The sequence below is a fragment of the Gossypium hirsutum genome, chromosome D10 (genome assembly GCF_007990345.1).
Source record: "Gossypium hirsutum isolate 1008001.06 chromosome D10, Gossypium_hirsutum_v2.1, whole genome shotgun sequence".
In the NCBI taxonomy this organism is placed as follows: domain Eukaryota; kingdom Viridiplantae; phylum Streptophyta; class Magnoliopsida; order Malvales; family Malvaceae; genus Gossypium; species Gossypium hirsutum.
Genome location: NC_053446.1, coordinates 33,188,382 through 33,212,751, shown reverse-complemented (window position 1 = coordinate 33,212,751; position 24,370 = coordinate 33,188,382). Strand labels below are relative to the sequence as shown.

Sequence of the window (24,370 nt, the reverse complement as noted above, 5' to 3'; positions counted from 1 at the left end):
AGTTCTAGCAGTAGCTAAAAATGGTCAACCTAAAATTAAAAGTACCTCAATATCCTCATCCATGTCAAGTATAACAAAACCAACAGGGAATATGCATTTATCTACTTTCACAAGTACATCTTCAATAATGCCCTTAGGATAATTAACAGATTCGTTCGCTAATTGAATACTTATCATAGTGCGGTTTGCTTCCCCAAGACCAAGTTGCTTGAACATTTTATATGGCATTAAAATAATACTAGCACCTAAATCAGCCAATGCTTTTTCAATTTTTAAACTACCAATAAAACAAGGGATAGTAAAACTTCTTGTATTTTTCAGCTCAGTGGGCAGTTTGTTTTGGAGAATAACTGAACACTCCTCATTCAGTTTCGTAGTGGATAACTCTTCTAAATTCCTTTTATTTGTCAATAACTCCTTTAAAAATTTTGCATATGTGGGCATCTACGAAAGAGCTTCAACAAAAGGTAAGTTAACATGTAATTGTTTAAAAAGTTCAATAAATTTACCAAATTGTTCATCCATGCAGTCTTTCTTAAACTTTGTTGGATATGGGATCGGTGGTTTGTATTCTTTAAGCACTAGTGTTTGAATTTTTTTAGTTTTTTCACCCCATCATCTTTCTCATCAATTTCTTGTTTCAGCTTCTTTTTAGGTTTAGACAACACTTTCCAATTCCTCAATGTAATTACCTTCACATGTTGTTTTGGGTTGGGTTCAATGTTACTAGGTAAACTACCTTCTTATCTTTCGGAAACCAATTTAGTAAGCTGTCCAATCTGCTTTTTGAGTCCATGAATTGATTGATTGTTAATTTTCAGAGCTGTATTAGTGTTTTGAAATCATGTTTCTAACACTAAAATAAATTTATCTAACATCTCCTCAAGGTTCAGTTTCTTTTCTTGCTGATAACGTTGCTGAAAACTCAGAGAGGGTTGTGACCTTTGATTTCCTTGACCACCCCAAGAGAAATTTGGATGGTTCCTCCAACCTACATTATAATTATTACTATAGGGGTTATTTTGAGATCTAAAATTATTACCCATAAATTTGAATTTCTTATGCTCCATGTTAGGCTTGAAAGATGAATCTTCTAAATTAATCATCCCCACTCCATTAGCATCACATTGCATCATTGGATTCACCTGCTTAGAAAATTTAAACCATCAATTTTCTTACTAAGAGCTTCAATCTGATTTGCCAACATAGAAACTGCATCAATATCAAAAACTCCAGCTGCCTTGACAGGTTGTACTCTCGTAACTGGCTACTGATAATTATTCAATGCCATCTTCTTAATAAACTATTGAGCTACCTCAGGTGTTTTGTTATTCAACGCTCTGCTAGCTACTGCATCAATCATCTGTCTAGTTAAGGGGTTCAAACCATTGTAAAAATTTTGAACTTGGAGCCACAAAGGTAGTCCATGGTGAGGACACCTTCTCAACAAATCCTTAAATATCTCACATTTATCATAAAGAGTCTCAATATCAAATTGAATAAAAGAGGAGATGCCATTCCTTAACTTAACTGTTTTAGCTAGTGGAAAATATTTTAACAAAAACTTCTTAGTCATTTGAGCCCAAGTCATGATGGAACCTCGTGGCAATGAATTTAACCATAATTTTGCCTTGCCCCTCAATGAGAATGGGAACAACTGTAAGCATATGGGATCATTAGTAACGCTATTGATCTTGAAAGTGTCGTAAATCTCTAAAAAGTTAGCCAAATGAGCATTCAGATCTTCATCTTCCAACCCATCAAACTTAACATACTATTGTATCATCTGAATTGTATTCAGCTTCAGCTCAAATTTTTTTACAGCAATAGTTGGTCTAACAATACTCGATTCCGCCTTAATCATACATAGCCCGAGGAGCAGGGCCTGTAGGAGGTACCTAATAATTTTGATTATCACTCATCTCTACAGTAATATCCTTTCCCTCTTGATTGTCTACTATATTCTGTTGACTTTGCTTGGCTTCTTTAGCCTTTCTACGATTTCTATGAGTATTCTTTTCAACTTCACTAAAAAACTAATCGATTTCGACGGGTTTTCTCTAATCATAAAACAAAAGAACCTGTTAGAATCAAACAAACGAAAAAATTAGAATGTAAAAATTAAATTAAAAATAAAATATTAAAGTAAAAATAAAAAAAGGCTAAATTAATAGAAATAAAGTTTTCCTAATATTTTAATCCTCAGCAACAACACTAAAAACTTGATGCAGTTGTAAACCAACTAAAAATCTGACTAAGGGAAGTACACCTATCAATTAATAGTATACCTACAGTGAGCAAAGATATCGTTCCCACTAGGACTAAACGTACTAGTAATTACCGTCTTTCTATTATTTAACCAATAAATTGGAGTGATTGATTAAAACTAAAATTAACTAAATTAATTAACTAAAGAACACGACAAATAACAAATCAGGAAAACAAATGATTAACAACGAAGAGTGAGACAATACCGGGGAAAGAATCCATCTAGACTTCATCTGTCATTATCAATCTATATTATGCAATTTCTTGACTTAGTATCTTGATCTGTAAAAATCCCTAAATTATGCTAATATCTCTCTTCAAAGACTAAGAGTAACTGACTCTAGGTTGATTAATTAAAATTTCTTTCTAATTAAAACGTCTATTGTCGCATTAACTCAATATATGGATCTCCCTATTAGATTTGACTCTAATCCAGTAGATTTATGTTGTCCTATTTTTAGAATTGCATGCAACTCCACTCAATTATGCTAGACCTACTCTTAAACATGGTTTATTCCTCCTCTGATTTAAGCACATCAAACATGGATTAATAATCTAAAAATGTCAAACCAAGAATTAAGCACACATAATTGAGAATAAGATCCAAGTATTTATTGCGTAAAAATAGAAATCAAATAAAAGAATCCATCCTATGATTCATCTCCCTAGGTATTTGGAAAATTAGTTCATTATAGCAAATAAAAACATCTTAAAGACAACATAACCACAAGAAACAAAGAAACTCATAATAAACTTCAAAGAAATCAAAAGGAGATCTTCAATCTTAATGAAAATATGTTTCAGAGTCGGCTTCAATGGTGTTTTTCAAGTTGTTTTCTTGAGTATTCTATGACTACCCTCTCCTATCTTCTTATTTTTATCATATATATGTATTAAAATGCTCGAAAAACCTAAAATAATACGCTTTCCCCCAAGTTTGGAGTGCGATTCGTGATTTCCATATGGTTTGGCACATGGCCGTGTGGCAGCCCGTATGGCTCACACGATCGTCTGCCCAACCCGTGTGGCTCCTAAAACTTGCTTTGATTTTCTAATTTTCGCTTGTTTTTTGCTCATTTTGCTCCCAAATGCTCTCCTTAGTATAGAAACATGAATTTAAAGGATTAGGAGCATAAAATTCACCATTTTACATCAACTAATCATCCAAAGATGCATTAAGAATGAGGTTAAAACATGTTACTTTTAGCACTTATCAGAACTCTTGGGCTTCAATGGAACTTCATAAATTGAAATGAGCATTTTCTTAAACCCTTTGCTTTCATTTTATGCATACAATATGTTTGATAAAATTCTTGTTTGGAATTTGAGTTTGAGTATGTGCTAAATTAGTTGGATGGTTGGTTAATTGGTTGTTTGTTAGCTTAAGTTAATGTATATCCTTGATTAATTGGTTGTTTGATTATATCGAAATGCTTAATACGCTAGAATTGACGCCTCTAGCGAAAAACCTAGATAGACGAGATCGAGAGGAGAGTTTATCATTAGATAGTTTGATATGATTGTGCCGAGTAGTGAGACCGAAAGGTAATCTATATGCCTAGGTGAGACCAGGAGGTAATCTTATATGGTATATTTTAGTTTAGGATGAGATCGAGAGGAGATTCCTTACTAAAAGTGGCAACCAATAAAATCGATATAGGTTCATTAGTTTAAATAGTACTCAACTAATCAATCGACTGTCGTTTAATCATTTACATTTTCTAAAACATTAAGAAGAAGGTTTAGCTTAGTTAATTTAATTAATAGTTTAATTTTGGTTTATAAACAATTGTATTTGAACTTGAACTAATAATTTCCAACTCGATTAGATTAGTAATTGCTTAACTTGTAATTAAATTGATAAACACATTTACCCATTTGAAAATCCTTTGGGTTCGACCCCTTGGAATACTCTGTTGTTCCATCGGACAATATAAACATTACAATTGACACTGCACGCTTGCAGTAAAATCGCACTTTAAATTTGCTTTATAAAATCACATATTTTCTATGCACAAGCGTGACGCGGTCAGTAACCAATCATGTACAAGCACACATAAAACTCTATTGGCATGCTAATCGTATCCTAACCTTTACTGAGTTCAAACGAGCCTATTTTTCACTTATAATCATCATTTTACAATTAAGTCCAATTCTCACATTTTTAACCAATTCACAACCAAACACATGTAATTATAATTCATACACAATAATTTATATATCAAAGAATACCATATGAACTTACCTGGAATAAACAACAAACAAGTTGAATCTTTAAGGATTATTTGTCAAATTTGGCTTTTCCTCGATTATCTCCGGTTTGATTCAATTCTGAATCAATTGTTGGCCAAACGTTTGAAAGCTTCCAAAGTTTTATTTCTTTCTCATGCCATGAAAAAGAAGATGGAAAGAAAATGACATTTTTTATCTTATCTTTAACTTATATACTTTAATTAAAAATTATTTAACCTTAATTAATTAACCTAATCAAAATTAACAAAAATTAGTGGATGAAAACATTATTTTCCACTATTGGATGACATAAAATGGTTTATTTACCATTTTGAACCTTTAGTTATTTAAAGATCTATAGCGATAAAACTTTTACAATTTAGTCCATGTACCTTAATTAAGCAATTAATAGGCAAAATTGAAGGACTAAAATTTAATAAACTTTTATAGAAAATCTGCAAGTATTCATACTTAATATTTATAGACTTGATTTACGAAAATAGAGTTCCAAAACTGCCTTTTTCGGCACCACTGAAGATTAGGCTGTTACATTGGATGAGCTTTCTTTTTGCTTCTTTACTCTTTTTCTACTTCTTTCCCCTTATCAAGACCTTGATGTTCAATTCTTTTCTCTTTCTCTTCATTTTCATGTCACAAATATACAAATTTTAATATCAAAACAATGGTCAACCATTGTTTCCATGCACTTTTTATGAAATAAACATGGAATTCATGAAGAAACCTTATCAACTTTACCTTGGTCTTTTACACCTAAACCTAAATTCAATTTTCTCTCTCCTCCAACACGAGCACTAGTTGATTCTACAAGAAATTAAGCTTGATATGAGTTTGTTCTATTGATTTCACTAAAATTTTAAGAAAGAAATTGAAGAAATCAAGCTTGAGATGATTAAATATGGCAGATTTTCTCTCTCCTCCAACACGAGCACTAGTTGATTCTACAAGAAATTAAGCTTGCTATGAGTTTGTTCTATTGATTTCACTAAAATTTTAAGAAAGAAATTGAAGAAATCAAGCTTGAGATGATTAAATATGGCAGAAAGGACCTAGTTGGAATAAAATGGAAAGAAATGATAGTCCCTACATCTTTCTATCATAAAAATATATTGAATTTAAAAATATATATTAAGATATCTATAGCATATATAAAAGCATGAGTTAGGAAATACTTTTCAACTGACGAGAATACCCTTGATTGTTAATTATATTACTAATTTGACATTAGAATAATAATTTATTTGTACTATTATGTGATAATAACAAAATTAATATTAATGAATACAAAATTATATTAATTTGAAATTAGTTGATTTAGTCATATCTTTTAAAAGATTTACTTAAAAAATAACAAATTATATTATTAATTAATAAAATTATAAATCTATAAAATAATTTAAAATAATTGGATAAATTAAAAAATAAAAAGCAAGTTTTTAATTAAATAAATATCGTTTTATATATAAATATGATTTTATTTTAAATATAATAATTAGTAATGTTAAAATCATTTTTATAATTAATCTAAAATATATATTATACAAATAAAAACATGAGTTAGGAAAAACTTTTGAATTGATGTATAATAGAGTTATTATTTGAATAAAATTGTAAGTATCTTAATTATCCCTTTAATATTCAACTACCACCTCTATTAACACTAATAATTCATGTTTTATTTATTTCGAAAATTCTAACTTGTATATTTTCGAATTAGTATTATTCATAATTTAGAGTGTTTAGATTTATAAATAAATGCTAAAATCTTAGACCCTAAGCCCTTAAACCCAAGATCTTAAATCCGAGAATTATTAATATTTATTTATAATAGTTGCAATTAATGTTTAATTATATTTAAATAAAATTATTAATATTTATTTACTAGTTCTCCATATTTTTTCTTTAATTTAATGATGATGAGTCATTTTATTATTCATTGATAATATATGGGATTTATGCACCGATGGTGTATCAAATATTGTTTCTAAAAGAAAATATCTTAAATTATTTTTCAGTTTAGTTGAAAGAAGAAAAAAAGAGTTCCAAACCTCGAGTTATCATTGTTAAAGAACTCTACTCGAATGTCAACCGGGACTAAATAAAATTATACTCGTAACATAAAACGGGTAAAAACAACCATAGTGAAAAAAAAAAGAGAGGGGGACATGCCACATGTAATAAATAGGGAAACAATGCTTGTTGCCATAGCAAGCAACTTCATTTATTCTTTCTTTGTTTGTTGGGCAGGAAAAGTTTATTCCACCAATCTGAAGTTAAAAGTTATGCCCTTTGGGTTTGATAATACAAATTAGATAATTGTATATGTGGATTCCATTTCCCTTTTCTGAAGCAACCCTCGAATAAGGTTTAGGAATATAAGCCATTTCTTTGAATTGAAGCAGCTTCGCGTTCATTTTATAGGAAAAAGTGAGCATACATGCACTAATGATTAATTCATTTTCCTGGTTAAAAAAGAGAGAGGAGGTTCTTGCTTATATATTTAGTTATCTTTGTCTCATTTGCATTATAATTAACAAGCGTCATCTAGCTCAGAACCAATTGTCTTCTCTCTTGGTCAAAAGTTTTCAGCCATGGCTTCTGGAGGATCGAAATCAGCTGCAACAATGCTGTTGTTCCTCAACCTTGGGCTCTATATCATTGTAACAATAGTAGCTGGATGGGCAGTAAATCATGCAATTGAAAGAACTCATGAAACAGGTAATGTTGATTGCTTGAATGCTTTTGATCAGCATGATATTTTAGGGTCGTTTTCTGTTTGGGGGGGGGGATGATTACATTCACATACTATATGTGGGAATGAATGAATGAATTATTGCAATGCACTTTTGCAGCATCAGTTTTATCAATCCCAGCTCGTATATTTCCTATATTCTTTCCAATGGGAAACATGGCCACCGGTTTCTTTGTCATTTTCGCGCTCATTGCGGGTGTTGTGGGCGTCTCCACCTCAGTTACTGGTCTCACCAATGTTTTTCAATGGGATGCCCCTAATTTAAATGCAGCCGCTGCTTCATCCCTCCTCACTTGGGCACTCACTTTGCTAGCCATGGGGTCAGTATATACCTCCCAAACTAATCCTTCTTTTTTTCTTTCATTATCAGCAGTGAATCCAGGAATTATGTGACGGACCCGGATAAAAACTAAAAGATCTTGGAGGTCAAACAAAAAAAACAATGTATTTTAGCTTAAATTGAATTTTAAACTTTAAAAAAGGATCAAGATTGCAATTGTTCAATTTAAATAAAAACTAATAGGGATTGAGTTGAACAATTTACATTTGAGAGGCACTAAAATCATGATTATACCATTCAGTCAAGGGGGTAGGCCCTGCTGCTTAGGTATGAAATTCATTCCTCCATAAAGATTGACTATTTAACCCTCTACCGGATTTATCAGAATTTCATCATCACACATGAAAGTTAAAACGTTATGCCAATTGAATAATTGTTAAATTGTGAGTTTAAAATTTTACAATTTTACAAAGAATCAGTAAAAATCAACCGTTTAATAAATTAATAAAAATCGTAATTCAAATTAATATGTTTATTCACAATTAAATAATGAACTAGCTTACGATAGATTAAAAAAAAACACTTCTGTCAAATTTATATTTAGACTATATATATACACATACATTTAAACATGCATTTGACCCACTATTATATAATTTGCAGATTGGCATGCAAAGAGATCAACATTGGCTGGACAGATGCCAATTTGGTAAGCCATATTTAATTTCAACCTCAAAAATGAAAAAAAAAAAGGGATTTCATGTAATTCCAAGTTCTGTTAGAAATTGAAATTGTTGGATTGAAATTAATGCAGCGGACTTTGGAAGTGATGACAATAATTGTGAGCGGCACGCAGCTGTTTTGCACGGGTGCTATCCACGCTGGGGCTGAAGATGATGCTCTAAACAGAATGCCATCTGCTTCTGCTGGAACAGTTTGAGCTTTTCATGTCTATAAGTCGTCCACTGATAACCAAAAGTGTTGATATAATATGTTCTTTGCACCATAAGTTATGATAAATTGCTGAATTTCCAACTTGAGTGTCTTTCAATTACAATCTTGTGAAATTTCATTTTCATTATATACTTCTCTTGAGATAATACATTTATTTTTTATTTAATACTTATAAAATCTCGAACCAAGATATAATAAATGTCCCATACTCGTGAGATATAATCTTATGAATATATAAGACTATCACTAATTAACAAAAATTGAAGTATACTAAAACATCAAATATAAAAATTATACAGTTATAATCTCATAAAACCGTTATAATTTCTCTTTTAAAAATAAGTTCTAATAAATAAATCAACTTAAAAATAAACTTAAAATTTAATGATTTCGTAGTATCAAAAATCTAAAATTTTTAAAATGTCTTAAAAGTTCTAAAAAAAACTTAAAGTTATCATAAATAATTAGTCCCTATATTTTTTTCATGCTCACAAGCAAAATCAAAATCTGTAAAAATAATAAGACAAAGTGAGTTTAACTACTAAGGTAATTGACACTTTCCATTTTTGGGTTAGTAGGAAAACATTTAAGTCAAATATTTAGTAAAAATTGCAAAATTTATATGAGTAACATAATTCAAAGCATATTTCATGCCAAAACAATAAAGAGAAATTAATAATTTCAAAAAATTGTAATTATTCTACCACTGTCAGTGGAGTAGAAAAACTCCACAAGCAAATCTAAAATAATGCCAAATGTTTTCTTTAATTGTTTAATTATTATTTCATTATATCCTAAATACAAATGTCATAAACCTACACTTGTAGAGTTTTTTTTAAACAACTACTAGTGTATAGGATAATTATCTTTTATAAAATACCAATAGATAAAAATAAACTCCTTTTTTTTTCTATACTCACTGTTAACCCTGGTGACAAATGTCATACACCACAATTAACCCTAATGGTAATGGGTTGGAAAAAAACCACTATTCACCTCATTGATAATGAGTCAAAATTACTATTTTAAATCTTCGGCACAGTTGAAATCGTTTCTAAGCACAAAATACATATTGATATGATTAATGTTTAACCCCCATTTGATAGGGTCGAAACATAACATACTAGGAGCAAATTCAAAATAATTAGGGATTAGACATTAGGGGTTAAGAGTTAGGGATTTAGTGGCCGGGTTAGGGTTTTGGGTTTAGATTAATTATTTTTTAAATTTATATTTTAAATATGTTCTTATATAATTGTAAAAGAGAGAATAATAAATTAAATTTATTGAAATTATCAGTATAGTTTAAATTATTTAAGAGATATATAATAGATAGACTTTATATGTATTGAATGGTTAATTTAGGGTTTAAGGTTAAGGTTTACTTGAGATTGGTTAAATGATTAAATTTTATACAATTAATTAATTCTTTTATATTTAAAAAAATTTAATCTAAACCATTTGATATATTTAAATATTAGTTTAAATAGAATTAATAAATAAGTTAAAAAATAATAGATTCATATGGATATTTAGGTATAATTATTTATTTTGGAGAGGATCAAATTATAAGAAATAAAATTAAAATACAAAAATAGTTAAATGATAAAATTTTATACAATTAATTAATACTTTTATATTTAAAAAAATTTAATCTAAAGCATTTGATATATTTAAATATTAGTTTAAATAGAATTAATAAATAAATTAAAAAAAGTAATAGATTCATATGGATATTTAAGTATAATTATTTATTTTAGAAATGACTAAATTATAAGAAATAAAATTAAAATACAAAAATAAAATGATTTTTGTTCAAAATAAAATAATTTTTACCGCAAAAAATAAGTAATAGCAAACGCCGCAAAAATGATTTAACTTTATAAAATGGCGCCATTTTACCCCCAATTTTCCCCCCCTAAAATCCCTAATCTTCAGACTTTTCTTCACTCCCGTTTTCTTCAGACTTTTCATATCGCGCTTCCTTCTCATTATCTCTCTCTCTCGGTCTCATTTCAATTTTCCCCTCATTCTTTTTCGTGAGAGGGAGAACCCAAAGATTTTGTCTGCCGTTTCTTTTTTTTTTTTGTGATATTGAAATCCTCTAAATCACATAAAAAAAGAAATTGGGGCAATATATTGGATCCATACCATTAACATATAAAGAGATGGAGAATGGAGGAGTAGAGAACGCCCAAGCCCACGCCCATGGCGACGGCAACGGCAATGGGCAGGCGGCGTCGTATACTTATTGGGTGAGAGAAACGATGGCGGGCGCTACTCCGCTCCCTGTTCCTAAGAAGCTCACTGCTCAAGACATCCTTTCAACTCAATCTCAGTCTACATCTCTTGGTTCTGTTTGGAATAAGGTAATGCCTTATTTATTTATTTATTTTTTAAATTTGCATTTTCTATGCTCATGTTTGTGATCTGATCTAGGGTTTTATTAATGGGTATTTCAGATTTTCATACATTTCAATGATTTCGTTTAATGTTTTTTTGGTCCTTGTTCACCATAGGCTGGAACTTGGGCTTCATTGGATTTATCTTGTGGCAAGGCACCAAGTGTGTTGGTGATGTGAGTTATTTTTCTTACTTCTATTTGTGTTTTTGTCTTATAATGTTATTTGACTCCATTGATGTAAGCTTAACTAAACAATAGCTATGGTTGTATACATAGATATTAACCTTATTTTATGGTGGATTTTTCTTGTTTGAGCAGGCTTTTTTGGTGACTGTACGAAACAAGAAGCGTGTTGGCTATACATATGAGTTGACATTAAAAAATCAAGGGTAAGTGGGTCTAAATATGGTATTATGCTTTTGCTTTCTAAGCTTATTTATCACTTTGTTGATCAAATTGGGATCTAAATGGAAATCAGGGGAGTGGCATCTACGGGAGGAGAAGAAGATGGTTAAGGGCCATATTGATATCCCAGAATTTTCATTTGGTGAGCTCGATGATTTGCAGGTATGCTTGAATTGAGAGATAACTGTTTGGTTTAGAAGAGATAGAGGATAAACTTGTTGAATAAATCTTGGTATACCTAAATGCAAACATGTTATGATGCATGGGCCTATGGTATAAATTCTATGACATGTTATGATGGATAGGCCTTTGGTATAAATTCAATGATTGCCAGTGCTAGGATAGTGTTTATTGTAGAATATGTCTCTTACATGAAATTTCCAAGTGGCAAACATATGGCATAAACTAATGAACCAAAGAATTGGTGTTGCTGGTTGTTTTATTGTAAAAAAGGAGGTTGGAACAAAATAGTGAGAAGCATAATGGTGGGAATTAATGAGAGAAATTAAAACAATAAACCAGTAGAGTATACTATTGAATTTGAAAAAAAAATTGACCAAATATTAATTCTAACTGATAGAATTTACTGTTTTAGGTACACTTAAAATATTAATTCTAAGTGATGGAAAATGCTTGTCAAGCATTGGACAATGGAGACAACAGTGGGAACCTTAACATGACCATTTTTCGGCAGGTAAGCAAGTAGATATTAGCTGAAAGATTATCTATTTCTTTTTCCACTTTGTAATTATTACGATATTAGTTTGACTAAAAGCATTTTCATAATCTCTATGTACTATCTAATTTATTATGTTCTATGCTTATAGTTTTGTTAATATTAATACATAAATGTAGAAACAATTTTGCAAGTACATGTTATTAATTTATTATTTGTATTATTAATTTATTATTTTAAATTCTAAAACTAAATCACTTAGCATTTGCAAGATAATGATTTTTTTTGCTTTTAGTTTAATTGATTTTATTATATTTATCTTTTGTCCTCGTGGACAGCTTTTGGTACTATATTCTTAGATGAGATCTTCATCATTTTTCCAAGTTCCAATTTCTTCTTTACTTATATTTGCGTTGATTCTTATTTTTCCCTTCTCTCTCTCTCTCTCTCTCTCTCTCTCTCTCTCTCTCTCTCTCTCTCTCTCTCTCAAGTTGTTGGGTTAACTAAGCTCTCTGTTTATCAGATAAAGCATGTTTACATTTGTGAAGCAACATTGTCAAAGTGGTTGATTGAATTTGAGAATACTAAAGCTGGAGCCTTAACGGTTTGTATCTCTTTACTTGTGCATGGTAATGTAGAACTACTTTGTTCCTGGAAACTGATAATGGAATAAGATTGAAAATTAGTAACCATGAAATGAAGAACCATAACTAATGTTTACAATAGTTTGGGACTTTTTTCACTTTTGATGTTGATGTGACTTCCTATCTGCATTTGGTACTAAGTAGAGCATGCTGGCATAATCTGTTCTATATGGATTGCAGCATCTTATGGGAGAAAAGCTATGTTGTTGTTGTCGTAATTGTAACACGTGCCATTGCTATTATTTTTTTTTGTATGGTAGAATTTGATTAGTGAATCTTTACTGCTATTACTCTTATTGATTATGTCCACTCTAAGGAGTATCTAAATAATTTTATGAAAAATTTGATGCCAATTTTTTATCATTACAAGTGTTATGTTGAATTTGTTGTATTATGCATGTAGTTAACTTTTCCTCTGTTGCATTTATTTTCTAAATATTGATTTCATTTCTTGAAAATACCTTCATTGATTTAAACTTATGACCAGATGGAGGAGTTTACGGAAAGGAGAGGGAGCTTCGAACTAGTTCACTAACTAGAAAACAACCAAATACTGGGTCAAAAGAAACCAGCTTAAATGAAGTGCTATGTAGGCACAAGGAGAGAAATCCTTTTGCCTATGGACTTTGTAATGAATGTTATGAAGAGGTGAGCACCCATGTACCTACTAGGCTTTCCTATCTTCTTTTGCCCACTACAATTGTACCACTGGAAATTGTTCTATCATTGAAGCTCAAGTTCATGCTGTTACTGGTTGGTGCAGTTCATGAAGGTTTCAGGAGGGCTCGATGGAGGATCAGATCCATCTGCATTCTAGCGTGCTGAGAAAGAGAGACTGTTAAAATTATCTATTGAGGAAAATGCTAAAATTATGTTCTGTAATCATACTTTCTAAAAGTTTAAGGACAGTGACAAGTTGAAAATCCTAATTGTAATCACTTGATATATTTTACTTTGCGAGAGTCATGTGGGCACTCAAGTTATTCTCTCACAATATACTTCTCTCGCTTCCTAATGTGCTAATTAATCTCTTAATTGTGTTATTAATTTATTATTTTAAATTCTAAAACTAAATTCATTAATTTTTATATTTAGTTTTAAAGTTAAAATTTTCATAGAAAATTTAATTTAAATAATATTTTTTATTTATCCTTAAAAGTATATTTAAAGTTCAAATTTAAAAAATAAAGCATAATATAATATTTATCATAAAAATAAATATTATTTGATTAAAATAATTTTTTAAATGTTATGTTTTTAGTGACGTTTTTTTGAGAAGCGTTGCTAAAGGTTTGTTTTATAGTGGCGTTTGTGAGAAAAGCATCGTTAAAGGTCCTGAGCTATGGTGGCGTTTGTGAGATAAGCGCCGTTAAAGGTCTTGAGCTATAATAGCATTTGTGGGAAAAGTGCCGCTAAAACTCTTGATCTATAGCGGCGTCTGTGGGAAAAGCGTCGCTAAAGTTCTTGATCTACAGCGACGTTTATGTAAAAGCGTAACTAAAGGTTTGATCTATAGCGGCGTTTGTGGAAAATGCGCCGCTAAAAGTCCTTATCTATAGCGGCATTTTTGGGAAAAGTGCCGCTAAAGGTTATGATTTATAGCGGCATTTATTTCTAAAAATGCCACAAATGTTTGCAGCGTTGACAACAGCGGTGTTTTTTGCGGCGCTTTCAAAAAAGCCGCTAAAGGCTTAAAAAAGCGCCGCTAAAAGCCTGTTTTGGTGTAGTGATTAAAAGGATGGATTTCCCATAATTCCTTAAATATATATACAAAACATACTCCATATGCAAAGACATAATTTGATATCAAACTTTCTCAAAACATATTATATATAAATATACCAAAACATAATTCGAGTGGCATAAATATACCAAAAGCATAGTTTGCACATAATCAAATTTAAGTATAAAAAGATACAAACAACAACCTCCTGACCTAGAAACAAAAGTATTATGTTATAGCATAAGAGTTTTGGTTCAATCCCAAGCAACCCCATTCCCTATCCCCAATTATCAAAAAAGAAAAAAACATAGAAAAATAGAACACTTAGATAATTCAAAATTTTACATTGCAAAATTTAAAACTATATTAGCATGTCTAAACCAATTTTCAAAACATGGACAAAATATATCAAATATTGCTTAACCCAATTTTCAAAACATGAACAATACATATTGCATAAATAACATAAAACATTTGAACCTGATTTTTGAGAAAACTTTTTGGTTGTATGAAAATCCCTTAACAAACTAAAAACTGTAGATACGCGGTATCAACAAATATGGAGAGGAGGAAAAGGGGCGATGACAAGGAAGATTGATCCAGGGTCGAGAGTCGACAAGGTAGAAGGACTTAGGTAGAGCGGTCAAGAGCTTAGTGTGTTAAGGCTTTATGAATGGAAAAGGGTCCCCATATTAAGTGGTATCTAAGGGGTACTTATAGAAAAAATGAGGGACCAATTAAGGTAGGAATCCGATGGGCAATTAAGGTAGGAATTCGATGGAGGGTATAATGATACTGATTTGATTTTCATGTTACCACGTATCCTAATCAAGTGGTGGTATACTCTTTAGTCAAGAGGTAAGTGATTGTGCCTTGAGACCATTTGCAGACTAGTTCGCGGGTAGTAGTTCTTGCAAATAAATGAGGTGAAAGGTATAATTTATTTGCTAGATGACTTTAGGATTATACGATGCCTTGAAATGTATTTGTACATTTAATAAAGTGTTAATGAATGGTGTTTTTATTCGCGATTGCCTCCCATAAATTTTCCTTTATGATTTAACGGGTGATATGCCCATTGGCTCGACAATTCAAAAATATATGATGTATACTTGAGTGGCTCATTTGTCAATTAAAGATATACATTTATACAAAGGAGATGTGCCGTAAGTATATTACGGATGCAATTATTGAAATGTAAAATAAAATAGATTCAAGCTATCTGTTGGTAATATAAAATATAGGAGATGCAACCCATACGACGATAATATAAAACATAAGAAAAGTGCATTATCCATTAGAAATATAAAACATGAGAAACGTGTACTTGACCGCCTCCAAACGAACCAACGCCCAGAGTGTGAATACTGCAACTAAAAGATATGGAATCAAGGCGGTGCCCATAAATATACGGGTTAGGTTGTAATGTAGTTACAATGAAGTTGGTAAGTATTCTGAGGATCGTATCCAAGAGAGGCGGGTACTAAATTAATTCTAACCTAAACACAAATAGATCTAATCACTAAAATAAATTATAGTACAATAAAACATAAAAGAAGATTTTTTTTGAGTTTTTATAAATAATGAACTAGAAATAAAAAAAAACCTAAATATAAAGAACTTTGGAGAACTTAATTTATAGACTTAATTAATTCTAGGCATAGGTGATTAGCTTGCTTTGGTGGTCATAACTAATTCCTATTTCGGGTTTCTATTCAATTAACGTCATTACCCTAGCAGGATCTCACGATCTTCCACTAAACTTAAGAGTCGGCAAGAACTACTTATCTCTTGATCTCAAGTCCAGACCGATTTTGGGGCTAAGGTTTTCACGGATAAACCATACCAATTTTGGGTTAATTCCCACCTAAATCACTTCCTAGGGTCGTCAAGCCTAAGGTTTAAGTTCTTCCTCTACCAAACAGCTAATCCACTAAGAAAATCCTACATAAGAATTAATTAATCACACCTCCACTCGCTAATCCTACATAAGAGGATTAGTTTCTCATGGATCTCATGAACATAATAAACTTGAATATAAAGATAAACATAAATAACAAATTAAGAGTGGAGTTTAGAGAATTTTGTTTATATTTGATAAATGAAGCGCAGAAAATCCGCTAGCGTTTGATTGTGTTTACAAGCCACGTTCTTCGAAGAACATAAAAGGTAAAGAACTAAAAATAAACCTAAAGCCTAAAACCAAAAATTGAAATTATGAAGAAAAACTTGGTTTGAAAAGCTTTCTTTTACAAGTGTTTAAGAGCCTATTTATTGAGTTAGGGTCACCGTCCTCAAACCTAGATCAACTGGCGCTCTCATGTTCAACTTTTGATTTACAAACCAAAAGGCCCCTAGCTCATAAGTATTTTTCGTATAAGGCCGATGTCGCGACACCCTAGTTCTTGTATCGCGACATCAAAGGCAGATGCTCAGGTTCAAGGTAACTTCAGGGGTTTGTCGTGACATCCCATGGTTGTGTCACGAGACCAGAGGCAATATGGAAATTCTTGCATTTTGCTTCCTATGTTGTGACCTCGAATCCCTCGTGTTGCAATAGAACGACCAATATTAAGTTCTTATGCCCTTATATGGTCCCTTACACATTCACTAACTAGGTTAGCTTGCCTTTAGGCCTTATTCCTCCCCTAAGGTCAATAAAAGACTCAAAATAAACTTTTTATTGAATGTAAACTGAACTTATACAGAATCGATTATAACATAATAAAAGTGCTTGTATTCAAGCTCTTCAAGTGAGAAAACTAGTTTAATCTACTACACCGAATTACGATAGATCAACACTTCCGTTAGTAATATAAAAAGTAATAATTGAATAATGTCCATAAGACATAAGTAATGATTTTTACCGTAATTGTGAGTGAGAAAAATATTCATTGTTATAAATAATGATAACAAATGTAGCTTTTGACCTAAGTTTTCAATGATTAATATTAAATGTTTATGGAAGGTAGTATGATAATATCGATTTGCAAATAACTATTGATATTTAGAAACAGAATACATATGCTCATAATTATAAAATCTATTTGTTAACCCAATTTGAAAAGGGGTTGATAGCATTACCGCAAGCTCTCGTAACTTGAAATTATGTGGAAAGTTAATGAAAGATAATAGAGAAGGCTTATAAAGGGTAAATCATAATATGACGACCACAAAAATGTCAAACACAAGAATGATGAATGTGAAGACTCAACCAAAAACACAAAGATAACGGGCGTAACGACTGCCCATAAACACAAAAATAACGGGTATGTCAACTTGGCCAGAAACACAGAAGAAGGGTGTGACGACCCCGCAATGACGGGTATAATGACCCGCTAGAAACAAGAAAATGTATGGTGACCCAACAAAAAATGTGGCACCCCACGTCCAGCTCAAATTGCGAGTCTGAATGCGAGATGGTACATCCGTTATCATAACAACTCAAACTATTTGAGGTTATTCATTTAAATATCATAATATAATCAAGCATTAATTATCATTAATTAAATAATTAAAGAAATCTACATAAAACCATTATTAAATATGCAATTATTTTTCAAGTTTTGACTTGGCCCGTGCCCACCAAGACATTCATGAAAGTTTGAAAGTAATTCAAGTTTAAGTGTTGAAATAGTTATTGTCGTAGCGACCTGAAGACATAGGATTTGTGACGTCTCCACCAACCTAGAATAGTCGCAACAAAATGAAGTCAAGCATATCGCATCATGGTGTCATAATGAGACTCCTTTTTGGTAGATAATACTCAATTTCACCTATTATGATTCAAACATTACCATTTCCTTTGTAATGGCCTCAAGCATTCATTTTGCATCCTAAATGACTCTAATTTCAATTTCAACCACTTAGATATTAAAACATATTTATGAAGTCAATCCATAAGCAATCAAGACATGTCTATGTGATCTAACTAATGAAACAACTAAACAAATCTATGCATACTATGTGTATTAAGGCTAGCAAATATTGGATTCTACCAAATAAAAATTTAAGAATTCTTAGCTAACCATAATATGTCATGAATGACTTAAGCTGATCAAGTACAACATTTTACAAGATTCTACAAGTACACTTTAGCACCAATGTCTCAATTTTTGTCTCATTCCCTAGTATTCAGTTATTTTATTATTAGTGTATTCAAACATATAACATTTCAATTTACTTTTCAATATATGTAACACCCCTAACCCATCTTCGTCGTCGGATAAGGGTTACAGAGCATTACAGTGCAAAATAGAACCTTAATCTCGAAACATAGATCAACATGCAATTCACATATTTATTTTCAATAACTTAATTTAAATGTGATAAAAAAATACTTTTATGAGCCTTAAATCAAGCTTGATTGGCCCTAAAAAATAGTTTGGAAACAATCAGGGACTTATTCGAAGCGAATCAGAAATTTTAGGCAAAACATGAAAAATTTGTGAAACAAGGGTCATACACTTTGTGACCAGGCCATGTGATATAGCTCAGACCGTGTGGACATTTGAAATAGGGCTACACAGCCGTGTCGTGGGCTATGTGCCAAACCGTGTGCATTTTCGAAGTTGGGTCACACGACCATGTAGCAAGCCATGTGCCAAACCATCTAACTAACTATTTTAGGAGACATGACCATGTCGCAGACCTTGTGAAACCTACATTTAAAAACAATAAGGACACACAGCCATGCAAACAGCTTATGTGTGACACACGGTCGTGTGTCAGCCCGTGTCTTAGACTGTGTGTACCAAAATGTGCCTTGAAAAAACAAGTTTACCAAAAATGCTTTCTTAAGCCACAAACATACCTTTTGCTAACATTTTTAACCTAATTAAAACGCTCTTAAACAAGACCAAATCATGCTAAAATCATCATATATGCAACACATTTCCATCATTCAACCAATGTACCCTCATTGGTACCACAAAATATACATCCAAGTAAATTCATCTAATTGACATGGACTAAGCTTAAAATCTACACCATATAACTATCATTCATCCATTTCAACTTCAAATAAACACAAATCAAGTCAAGAATCATTCAACATATACCTACCAATATGCCAATCAAATGCACCACATTTCACACACCAAATTTAGACCCATTCCACATATTAAAGTTTTAGTTTGAACCTATGTCAACCATGCCAAATAGCCATTCCAAAACATGCCATTATACCTTATAATACATAATATCTATAAAGCATGTATAAAGTTCATCCACACATACTTATCCTTATTATTCACATGCCATCATTTAATATCATTAACCACAACAAACTTAGCACAACCTAAACAAGCTAAATAACTAGAAAACCTTTTTAACCCTATTACATGCCATTAACCAAGACAACCATTGTAACACCTTATACCTGACCCAGTTGTTGGATCTAAATATAAAATGCTACATTTCGTTGCCAAAGCAACTCACTTTTCTATCTTTTTTTTTTAAAAAGAAAACAAAGTGGTAAAATTATTTTATAAAAATTTCGGCAGCATTTTTGCCTATTTTACATAAAACCCTTGAAAAATTTAGATTTTCACAAAATATCCACATTCAAATTATCTCTCAAATCAATTTCCAGCACTGCAATTTCTCAAAACATATCAATAAACTAGATTTCTATGCTTTACTATTTTATCAAAACATTAGTTATAAAGTACTAGCAAAGGAAACATAATGAAAATATTTAAATTAAGTTTACAACATAATATTATAAATATACAAGCCTAGGTACATGCCATTTACATCAACTATAAAGTAAACTTTTCACCAACATTGTTTGAGTTGAACTTTAGTTCTTTGAATGTTGCTGGAACGATCTAGCGAATCTAACTACCTGTGCACAGAAAAATAGACAAATCGTACGCTGAGTAATTTTTATGCTCAATGGTGCTAATATCATATAAATCATTACATAAGTATTGGAGACTAATTAATTGATAGAAATAAACAAAAACATGATTATAAATATCGTTAATAACATCACAATAAAAGAAAATTCTAATATTATTAGACTTTAATATTTTGATATTGACAAATCGAATAAACAAAATAAGTTTTTAATTAAATTCAAAATCGCATAATTTAATTAATTTGCACAATATGGAAATTCAAATAAATTTAAGTTGTTTTTGCTTTTCTTTCAATTTAGACCCCGTACTAAAGTTTAGACTCATAACCAGATACACAAATCAGCCACCATAAGTTGTTCGGCAACAATGGCTATCAGAGTATTCTACGACCCTCTAGGAATTGGGGCTAACAATAATAATAATTGATCGACTTGGCCTTTTCTCCCTCGACCTTCTGGGAAATGGAGAGATCTAAATTCTCTGATATAAAGATTCTATGGTATATATATGATTTAGGCTAACTTAGTGAAACAGGGTAAAAACCAAATTTCATGATCCATTTCAATTCCACTTTCATATAATTCTTATTTAATTCCGTTTCATGTTCAAATCACATATCGCCTAATGTAAAATTAGGCTTCCAATTCAAAACATATTAATCATTTTCTTGCTCAATCATCTAAAATCATAATACTCAAATCCAAATCATATCCATGAATTTGCTAATTTAATCATATGAAAAGCATAGTATTCATCTCGAAACATAATTTTATAAATATTAACTAAATCATTCAAACTCATTTAAAACTCATAAAAATAAAATAAAATAAAATAAATATAACTGGTCATATTAAACTAAATATTCTAAAGCTTTATGTAATGAAAATAAGATATTAGCATAAACCGAAGTTTTAATCGCTTTACTCCTTTTCTTCGCATTTTTCTTTCAAGATGTTTGCTTCGTTTTTATCTACAATAAGAGCAATTCAATACGAAACAACATCATTCATCCATTCTAAAACTAAAAATAATAAAAACAAACTTAAATATGCATGATTATTCATATTGACAACTTAAGTTTTCTAGTCCAAAATTCGCGTATATTTCGGCTCGATTATCCATTTTCAATTCCGTCTTCACTAAAGTACTCACTGCTTCACAAGCTATCATTTAGCACCAGTATTACACAAAGTGGCCAATGTTCTTCCCCTTTAACATGGCCAAATATACCAAATAAACTTTCCATCCTTTTTTTTTATTTTTTTTTCACTCTTCTAACAAGCTAGAATTCATCTTCTAATCATTTCCTATCCAAAAATATACCTACTTCACTTAAGTTTTCTAAGCTTCCATCAATGCCCTTTAATGACAACTTTAAAAATACTTGATAAAATAAATAAAAAACTATTGGTATATATATGTAGAGCAAGCTTCAAAGATTCAAAATTTTAAAAAAAATTGAAGAAAAATCATACCTTATACTTGAATTTGAAGGAAAATAATTGAAGCAATTTTTTTTCTTTCACCCCTTTGTTTGACGTGAAAAAGAAAGAAAGATGAGAAAGATGTTATCTTTCTCTCTTTTTTATATATTATAATATTAATTATTAAAATATTATTACTTAATAAAAGTTATTTAAAAGCCATCATGAAACCATTGATTTTTTAAGTAATAGTGAAATTACCATTAAGTCCTTTCCATCAAAATAAAATCGGAAAATTGCACTTTAGTCTCTATATTTTTCTTACTTATTCAATTTAATCCCTAAACTCGATACCGAATTTTTAACTTAACCATATACTCGTACTAATAATCCTCTGTGTTTCCATGTCCGACCGTTTTCTCTAAAAACGATCACAATTTCTTATAATACTATTTATTTATAGATAATCTATTCAAGGATTTCCACCATAAATATTCTTCTTCTCTCTTTTTTTTTAAAAAAAAGTGGGGATGTTACAACCATAACTACCAATATGACGAATGGATAGTGTGATGATGCTCCGACAAGATTCCAACCGGTCTAGCTTTTTCGATGATCTACAAAATAGAGAAAACAACTACGTAAGCAATTAGTGCTTAGTAAGTCCGTCTAAAGGAAACTTAAACTTACCGAACATATTAAACTAGACAACCAATCACACTTTCATCATGTCATATGCCAAACTTCCTTTCTTATACACATCACTTCATAAGGTTAGTAAGTATAACATTACATGTAAGTACCAAGTAAATCATGGCATATACATAATAAACATTTAGAATTTATATATATCATACATCACATATATATCTGTTTCACATTCTTATCATTTGAATCCACATAGTTAGTAGATAATAAGTAAACATAACATCTATGAAACATAACATATACTAAGAAATAAATTCCATGCGTATTTCATCTATCACATGATAAATTCTCATCCTTTTTATTTCATATATGCATATCTATCTTTTCATTTCATATGAACATTAGTAACATTAAGTTTAATACATGCCTTTCCAATAACCTTTACTTACCCGTTGAACCATATAGAATCACATTGAATACTCGGGAATGCTCATACATAGTGTGCCTTTTCATATAACCATAACATTTCCAATAGTGCTCACACGAGCTGTGGAGAATTCGCAACAAATGCAGAACCTTAGCCATCAGCAGGACATCTAGGACCAGCACCTAAAACTATATAATCCCTAATGACATGTCATTTGTATCCTAAGTATTTACAAGATTCAAACGGGACCTTTGTACATATTTAATTTTCTAAATTTCATTATAATATATAATTTCACACATGCTTCATGAAATACACATTTTCAATATACACATCCAACCTCTTTCCTTTCATTCCATTGTACCATTCCATTACACATTAAATGAAGTTCATATTTTTCATATATATACTTTAATTTTAATTATCTTCACAACTTAATCCATTATACCAAAATTAATACACAACTATCAATCTAATTATGCATATCACAAACATTAATTAATATTCCATCTAAAACAGTAATAACAAATTTAATCCTTATACGAACTTACCTCAATTAGAACAGTTGCTAAAACAAAGTCAACAACTAGTCCGGAACCTTAGTTTTTTCCTTGATTTAAATCCAATTGGAGCGTTTCTTGAGCTAAATAATATAAATTCATTTAATTAAATAATTCAAATAGCTGAAAATAATTACATCAAGCCTATAACACATTTTAATGTGAACTTACAAAATTACCCCAATTTTTCCTTTTATTTAATTTAGTCCTTAGACCCATAACTTGCAAATTTACCATTTTTAAAAGAGAACCCATGTTAGCCGATTTTCTTGGAGGGTCCAAAACAACCCACATCTTTCACAAATTCACATTATTTCCCTTAAATTTTACTATTTAAACAATTTAATCCCTAACATTCAAAATCACTAAAAACCACTTAACAAAATACTCATATGTAGCTATCAACTTTAATAATTCATCCATTAAAATATAAAAACACCTAAAAATCATTCATGATAAATCCTTAAACCTTTAACAATTTTACAAATTGACCTTCGGGCTAGCTAGATTAAGATTAAGCTAATACGAGCTCAAAAATATAAAAATCACTAAAAAATGGGACTCAAAAACATACCATGCATGAGATTTAAGCTTTGGCCAAAAGTTTTCTTCACCTAAAAATGGTTTCCGGTTCGTAAAATAGCAAATTGAAGAAGATGATAGCCTTTTTGTCTTTTAGTTTGTTTTAACATTTTAATTTAATTATCAAATTACAAAATTAACCATTTTAAACTATTAAAATTACAAAAAACCAACCAATATCATCCACTAACAAAAAAATATGGTATAATTACCATCCAAGTCCATTAATTCACCTTTTCATAGTTATTTGATCAGTTTAACTAATAGAAATTAACTTTTGCAGCTTTTACAATTTAGTCCTTTTTAATTAATTAAATCTCTAAACATTAAAATTTCTTAACCAATTTTTAATATGACCCTAATAACACTCCGTAAATATTTAATAAAATATTTACGAGCTCGATTTATAGAAACGAGGTCTCGATACCTTATTTTTTATAACCACTTGACTTTAAGGATTTACCACTTGAACCTAATTATTCGTTCAAATAGTATAAATTATCAAATAA

The 24,370-nt window shown here is 30.5% G+C and overlaps 1 protein-coding gene, 1 non-coding gene and 1 pseudogene across 2 annotated transcripts; all 3 read left to right on the top strand.

Annotated features, from left to right (window-relative positions):
- Positions 1 to 1,421: 1,421 nt before the first annotated feature.
- On the top strand, positions 1,422 to 1,528 carry LOC121222904 (small nucleolar RNA R71). The gene has a single exon (XR_005920273.1). It is a non-coding gene; the product is annotated as a small nucleolar RNA R71 (small nucleolar RNA).
- Positions 1,529 to 6,851: 5,323 nt separating this feature from the next.
- Positions 6,852 to 8,650, top strand: LOC107915014 (membrane protein PM19L). Its single transcript, XM_016844105.2, has 4 exons — positions 6,852 to 7,236; positions 7,371 to 7,590; positions 8,214 to 8,259; positions 8,365 to 8,650. Exons 1-4 carry the CDS (start codon positions 7,110 to 7,112, stop codon positions 8,488 to 8,490), a joined length of 519 nt encoding a protein of 172 aa, XP_016699594.1. The 5' UTR covers positions 6,852 to 7,109; the 3' UTR covers positions 8,491 to 8,650.
- A 1,772-nt stretch (positions 8,651 to 10,422) lies between these two features.
- Positions 10,423 to 13,656, top strand: LOC107915496 (uncharacterized; annotated as a pseudogene).
- The last annotated feature ends 10,714 nt before the right edge of the window (positions 13,657 to 24,370 follow it).